A 7,758-nucleotide genomic window follows, 5' to 3' on the forward strand; every position below is an offset into this window, starting at 1 on the left:
ATAGTAAGGAAGATTCAGTGGTGGTGTTCGTTAGGAAAAAGTTGAAGAAACGTTCTTCAAAGGTAATTTTTCCTCTGTATTTTAATCTTGCACGTTTTGATTTTGTTTCCTAAATTTCACGAACAACGGTCCGCTTCCGCTCCGAGATTCACATCCCTTCACTTAGTTGATAATGTTAATGGGGAAATGGTGAATGTGCGTCAATTTAACCAATCCGAACAAAGCCTGTCCAATGGAGAGCTTCTCTTTGCCAAGAATTTATAAGTTGGTGGATGCTACCTTCGGGCAGGAATTACTAACATTTATGGACGCCTATTTCGGATATAACAAAATTAAGATGCATCCTGCAGACCAGGAGCACACCTCGTTCAACACTGAAAAGGGTCTCGCTTGTTACAAAGTTATGCCATTCGGATTTAAGAACGTAGGGGCTACCTACCAGAGGTTGGTGACCAAAATGTTCGCTTCCTATATAGGGAAGAAAATGAAGGTCTATGTTGATGACATGCTTGTAAAGAGCCGCACGACCGAGTAGCACAAAGAGAAACTAGAGGATACCTTTCAGGTTGTGAGGAATGGTACGAAGCTTAACCCGGCAAAGTGCAGCTTTGAGTTTACCTCGGGAAGTTTCTCGGCTTCATCAAGCACCAACGAAGGATTAAAGTGAACCCTGTTGCGTCCACACAACCGTGTTGACAACAAGTGTAAGGATACACAAATTGCCGATTATAGCACGAAATGAGGTCGAAGCCACAGGGACTTTGGATTATATTCTAAACTATGATGCAGATACCAAAAGGTAAAAATAAGAAAATATAGATGATTGTGTTGTATGTAAAAGAAATATCATAAACAAACAGTAAATGATCTCAATAGCAGACACACGTCAAAAAGTTGATAACATAAATAAGTTACAGCATAAAACAACGAAAATGAGGGTTAACATATATGGAAAAGTGAGGGAGATTTAACATGCTTTCACTGACTTCTCGACCTACCCTATAGCAAGACAATATTCATTAAGGCTCAACTCGACATGGTTCCCCTCCGATACACCGAAATATGGATACCCACAACTCTCGTTGCTAAGTTTCCAAGTAATACACACAAGTTCTAAGCATGATTAGGGGACCCCATTCCTGAGATCCACAAATTACTAGAAAAAGTAACTAATAACAAATAGAGCAAGTCAGCAACCTGTCAGAACAGAGTGGCTAAAAATGTTAGATAATATTTAACAAATAAATATAGCTCTATTTAAAGACAAATGAAATCAGTTAGAGGTTTGGTTGTTTATCAATTACAGCATGTAAATCTGCCCCGTAATGGGGTTTAGCTCGTGAAGAAAGAAGAAAATACAATGGGCAAATGAAGAAAACAACCTATTTCAAGAAAATAGTAGAAAACTGAGAAAGAATATGACAGCTCGAAGCAGCAGCCGAATATCCTCCTCTGTCGTCAGATTTCTCCTCCAAAATGGAAAGATTGCTCCTCCTTGTCGTTTCAGCTCTCAAAAGTGTGTATCTATTGTGATATGTGTGTGTCAGCTAGGATTAATGTCCCTTTTATATCGGGTTCCAGTTTTAGGGTACCCAGCTGAAGTTTGTACGGACATGGTAAATTCTCGTGTCTGGCTATTAACTGTGCAGTAAATCCATGCTCCAGCGCTGCTTCGCTCCAACTTTCGTCTGCTCTGTCTTGCTAATGCTTCATCCACTCTTCTCTGGGCTTAGCACTCTTCTCATGCTTTGTCTTCTTTATCCAACCCTGTTTATTTAAGCCAAAAAAAAAAAAGAGCTACATTTCTCCATGGCGTCGCCATTTTGCTGCTGAGTAAGCCTCCATTTCTCTGTTGTCTTCTTCATCAATGAGCTACATTTCTTCTTTACCCATTCTTCTCTTTTCTTTTGTTATGAATTAAACCCCACCTTCGGGGGGATGAACTCGATGTAGCTCTTGTTTATTTATGTTTTAGTAACTCATATATATTTATGTTGATTTAATAGAGGTTTTTTTATTATTTCATCTTACTGATTTCTTTTGGCCAACATTATTGGTTTGCTATGTTCACTTGAGGCTTGGGAAAGTCCTTGTGTTACGTGTTTGCCTCTATTTGCGTAAGATTTCACTCTTTGAAGTAGAATGGTGAGTACGTAGGGATGAGACTCACCATTTCCTGCCTATAAACTATAAGTATTGCTTGTTTAGTCTAAAACGGGAGTTGGGATTAAACATGTTTGGGTATCTCGGGAGAGAGCCATGTCGGTTTGGGCATTCAACACTTTTAGTTTACTAAAGCATAGCTAGACGTGAGTGAGAGCATTAGAGTGATTCCCCCTCGAATTACCTTCATTTCATATTTATTTCGCATTTTCTGTCTGTTTTCCATTTTCGGATGCTCTAGAGTAGAATCGCAGAATATTTCTGTTCTTGCTCATGTACATTTTTTTGTTGATTTACTATTACATCATCCATACAACTTTAATACTTTATTTCTTAATTTGTCTTTTTGGTATTCTAATTTACTATTTCAAGTAAAACTGTAATCTCTGTGGAGACGACCTTGATTTTATACTACAACAGATTGTTTTGGTGTATACTTGCACCAATTTTCTCTTAGTTGTGAGGAATTGAACAGTGCTCCAATGTCAAAACGCGTTCTCGTAGTGCCTCATTCTGGGAGCGGACGACCAACTTCCGTATCCACCTCATGTCAAGGATGGCGTTGACATGGTAGAAGATGAGTTGGGGAAAACGGGAGCCCCACCTTTCCTTTTATAGCCCAGGTTGCTTTTGAACCAAAGGTAATTTGGTCCATATGCCAAAACCACCATCGGGAAGTTCAACCAACCAGTCAGAAAGGTGGACCCCCAAGGTCGGAATCCTAGAGCGACAGTGTGGCACGAGACCACAAACAGTTACCACCGTACCCTGCGTTGGCATGCGGGTAAGTCGACACGACCTCTGTACGAAGAAGACGCCGAAGACTACAACCTGACACTCGTAGTCTGCAGGTCATAGGCCTGCAGGTGGAGGCGCCACCCACTAATTATCGGGGGCATACACTCCACCGTCAAGACCTTGTACAACTCGGTGCACCCCTCAACCTCAACCGTTATCCTTCCTGGTTGGCCATCCACATCTATAAAAGGGAAGGATTCCCACCTTTACCAAGTACGTGAAAAATCTTTAATTGAAACCCTAAGGTGTCTACCCTATTTTCTTACTCTGATTATTAACTTCAGCGTCTGAGTGTATTAGGTGGGACACCGCACTGACGTCAAGTTTTCTGCTTGGCACAAACAATCGTTTGAGAGACACATGTACCTCTCCAAAATTCATCGTCAACAGAAACTATTGTGAAGCGTAATGACTAAAATCAACCCACAACAGTTCGAAAAACTATGGTAATTTAAGGGGAGATTGGAGGCTTCCACATGTGGGATGACATTAGAATTCATCCTTCATCTTGGCCTTATAAATCCCTTTTTCTTTTCTTTTGTATTTATGATACCTTAACCATATCTTTAAATTAGAGAGCTTTTATGTAGCTTCCTTCTTTTGTATGTTCCTCACATACCTCTTTTAATGAAATGGTCTGCTGTGATACCTCCTAAACAAAACAAAACAAAACTAAAAAGAAGAAGAAAGAAAAAACAGAGAGATTGCAGGGTAAAAGAGTTTAAGACATACCTATAACTCTTAGAAATTGACTCTGCTTTTCGTACTTTTTCATAGTTCAAGCAACAAAAATCTCTGAAATGGCTTATATTAATACTCATGGGGTTCCATCTCAAAACTAATTGGCAATGAGAAGAGTAGCTCATGTCTATTATAAACCCAAGTAAGCTTGGTCCCTTCTTTTATCAATGTTGAATCCTTAACATGCCCCTCAAGATCGTGGCTCTTTTGGCTTATCAATCTTGGTCGGATCCTATCTTTGGACCGGATACTCGGAGCTTTTTTTGGCAAAATTAATTGGCAATGAAAGGATTAACCTATGTTTATTATAAACCATTGTTAAAGATCCCACATTAAAAAGAGAAGGGACCTTACAATTAATAGTTTATATTAAACATGAGCTACTATTATTGTCAATTGGTTTTGAGATGGAATCTCGTGAATATTAATTTACAACTCACACTACGCTAAATTGTTGGATAGTACTTTTATAGTTTAAAAGAACTTTAATGGAGTCTCATCATGCATATATCCTCATCGTGTCGTGGTCCCAGCGAGCAATGAGTGAGATGACTTCTTTTTTTTCTTTGAAGTATATCAATATGTGAATAGGAATTAACCCACGACCTTTCAGTTAGAATATATACCTTATCTAGTTTAGCTAAGTTTAGGTGTAAACTTTTTTTTTTATAGTTGCAAACATTATATAAATTGTATCATAATGGCTAAGAAATTTAAGTTTGACTAAATATAAGTTAGACTTTTGACTAAACTTCTTGTTAAGAAACGCTTGAGAGTTGAATCTAAGAACCTTGCTAATGAACAAAACTCGTAGAAATCAATCCCAAAAACTCTAAAAACAAGTATGGAATCAACCGAAAGAAAAGTTTATGAACAGATTACCTTGTTGATCAATATCAAGAGTAGAGAAAACTCGTTTCTAAACTCGTGATTCGAATCACTTCACAAGAGGTATGATCAACACTGCTTGGATGATCCTAACATGCAAATTCTAAAGACACAAGAAATTGCACAAGAAATGGGAGATAAAGCTCTCAACCAAGCCAATGAGAAAACTCACTTTTCATTAAACTTCAAATTGTGTCTACAACAAGGAATATCAAGGCTATATATAGTCATCCTAGCAAGCCATATGAAAGGTCTTAAGAAAATGAAATGACTCATAACTTACAAGAAATGAAAAGGCTTGCAAATGAAAAGTCATAACTTAAATAAATGAAAAGGCAAGCAAATGCAAAGGTTAAGAACATAGAAAGCCAACCAAAATAAGTGCAATCCTGTCCATAATGAGGGATATGATTGTTTGACTTGATTTAATTTGAATTGAATGAGTTCACTTTGACTTGTCTTGATGGAGCTGACTTTGACCTTGATCAAGTTGACCTCGACTTACCTTAAACACACTTACAAATGTGAATTGTTGAAGTTTCCTAGCTCTTGATCTTGTAATCGGTCGATGAGGCATGACAAAGGGAGCTCCTCGGTTCATATCACTTCTCTTGGACTTTAAATTTAGGCCTAAGATTGAGTAGATTATTGTTAAGGACACTCTGTACTCAATACTGTCAAGTATCTCCACAACGACATGACATTGTTCACTTTAGGTATAAACCCTCACGATTTAATTTTTGATTTCAGAGGTCTCAATACCAATTAAGATATTGTCATCTCTTATGCATCATGGATTACTCCCTGATCCGTAGTTAAATGTACGACTTTGTTTGTAATCTTTTACAAACCCAACATATATTATATAATGAAAAATATTTTGGTATACCAGTGAATTCTCATCTTCATACTGATCACCAATAAATATTTTACTATAAAAATTTAGTGGTGACTGATAACGACTTGTTGTTTATATAATTAAACAACACAATCTTAATACATAAACTTAACTTTTCAAGAGGATAAACTTTTTTAAGTAGGCTGCCCATTTAGAACTTTTAACTTACATTGAATCATTCTCAACTTTTAAGGATTGAATTAAGCCCATGTGGTTTATTAGTATCAGAATTTCAAAGAAGTGATGTAATCGCCAAAGTGGCCCTAGTTAATAGTTCAGTCGTTATTGCACCTATCTCTAATTAAGAGGTTGCGAGTTCGAAATCTCACCCCCACATGTCATGCTGAGAAAAAAAAAGTCATCTAATCAGTTTATTAGTAATTTATTAACTAACATGTATACCATAACATTTTCCTATATATTAAATCACTTAAAACTAAAAATTAATTGAGAAATTACAAAAAATCTAATCTTTAAAATGCTTGAGATATTGGGGCACGAAATAAATATATTCATAAGCTTTTATTCTTTTCTTAAGAAAGTTAACTTTAAAACTTAAAGCTCTCAATTTTCAAGTGTAGAACCACCCTTCACACGATGTTCAACATTTTGATACCTGTAACACTTAGCACAGACTAAATAATAGCCAAAATTAATCGCACCAATTACAGATATCATCCAATAAACATTATCAAGTCTCCCTTGGTTGATATCATCAGGCAACCATTTCGTAACCCTTCGAAGCAAATCAATCAAAGCCGGGCTTAGATAGTACGAAACAGCAATCACCATCGAGATCATCGCCGTTGCCGTGCTGCGCAATGAGGTCGGGAATTCCTGATAATATAATCCAACTTGTCCAGGGAAATGAAAAACTTCTCCAATCCCAACCAAAACCAGCTGTGGGAAAAGCCATATAGACAACATTGGAACTATTGCCTCAGGCTGGCCTTCAAGGTGGTGGGCATTGGCAATCTTCAGCCTTTTTGATTCTACCACTGCTGACACAACCATCCCAAGAACGTTCAAAACATGGCCGATGCCGACTCGCTGGAGGGGTCTCGGCGACCATCCGAGAAACTTCTCCCAGAGTGGGAAAATAAATCGGTCGATTAGGATTAGAAAGACGGTTGTGGAGATGAACACAATGACGAGGAAGGAGCTTGCGGGGATTTTGAAGTTCGGACCAATGTGACGGTCCATGGTTACGGCTTGGAGGATGGTTAAGCTTGCTTGGATTGCTATGGGGACTGAGAGGAATATGCTGGTTGACCAGAGAGGGAGAATTCTAAGTAGAGTCTTGAAATCTTCTACTTCTTCTACTTTACACAGATTCCATGGTTTGGCAATGGAGCCATCCGAATTGACGTCTCCTTCTGTTACTAGAGTCGCCTTATTCAAACAGCTCCAACAAATATTAAAGTTGAAAACCTTTTTGGTTAGTGAAAAATCATAGCGTATAAATGGTGTAAATGCTTAAACTTTTTGATTACTAATTATGTAATTTGAGCATTCACCATTGACTTATAATAAGGTTAAATTAAAAAATAGAAAATACTCCAGCGTTGATTGTGTTAAGGATCCCACATGGAAAAGAGAAGAGATCTATCAATGGTTTATAATAGACATGAGCTACTCCCTCCCATTGTCAATTGGTTTGAGATGGAACATAATAAATCAATGTTCGATCCCTTTTTGAGGTTTCATCTCATTGCCATGTTTATATTTAGTTATTTACCATTCCATTAAATAAATTTTAGTTCGAAACCAATATAAAACCATAAACGTAGTTCAATGATAAAATAAAAAATTTGAGGCAGGCACATGAAAGTCAATCCATACCCATAAACAAAATCTATCTCTTCTTGGTGGCATTTCTCAAATACAATATTTATTTGTTCAAGTATGTTAATAAAATAATAATTTAATGTCACACAAGTTTTCTATTTACAAATTATAGCTAGTAAAGTATTTATGGAAGAACTTGAACATTTTTAATATATTAAAGATAAGATTTAGATTTAAAACAATCAAATAAAAGTTAGCTAAAAGATTAGAAATTATTTGGTGTATTTAATAGTTCTAGTTCCAAATAGTCCTGAATCCTGACTATTGACAGCTTTATACAGCATCTTTTTATAAAGTATTTGGGTGAGCCTTATTTAATAATTAATGACGTGAACCAACTCACAGCTCGAAATTATTGTCGATGGAAACTGCCAAATACTCTGATTGAATTATTGGCATTTTTCTAAAGACGAGACTACAAA

General features: G+C 36.8%; 1 protein-coding gene across 1 annotated transcript; it reads right to left on the minus strand.

Annotated features, from left to right (window-relative positions):
- Positions 1-5,983: 5,983 nt before the first annotated feature.
- LOC148212392 (protein NRT1/ PTR FAMILY 2.6-like) lies at positions 5,984-6,819 on the minus strand. The gene has a single exon (XM_088121933.1). It carries the CDS (start codon positions 6,689-6,691, stop codon positions 6,053-6,055), a length of 639 nt encoding a protein of 212 aa, XP_087978059.1. The 5' UTR covers positions 6,692-6,819; the 3' UTR covers positions 5,984-6,052.
- Between the last annotated feature and the right edge of the window lie 939 nt (positions 6,820-7,758).

This window comes from Momordica charantia (genome assembly GCF_013281855.1).
Source record: "Momordica charantia cultivar OHB3-1 chromosome 3 unlocalized genomic scaffold, Mcharantia_2.0 BLBB01000003.1, whole genome shotgun sequence".
Lineage (NCBI taxonomy): Eukaryota > Viridiplantae > Streptophyta > Magnoliopsida > Cucurbitales > Cucurbitaceae > Momordica > Momordica charantia.

Excerpts from the sequence above, each read along its gene's own strand:
- LOC148212392 (XM_088121933.1), bottom strand. The coding sequence starts at position 6,691 with ATGGACCGTCACATTGGTCCGAACTTCAAAATCCCCGCAAGCTCCTTC.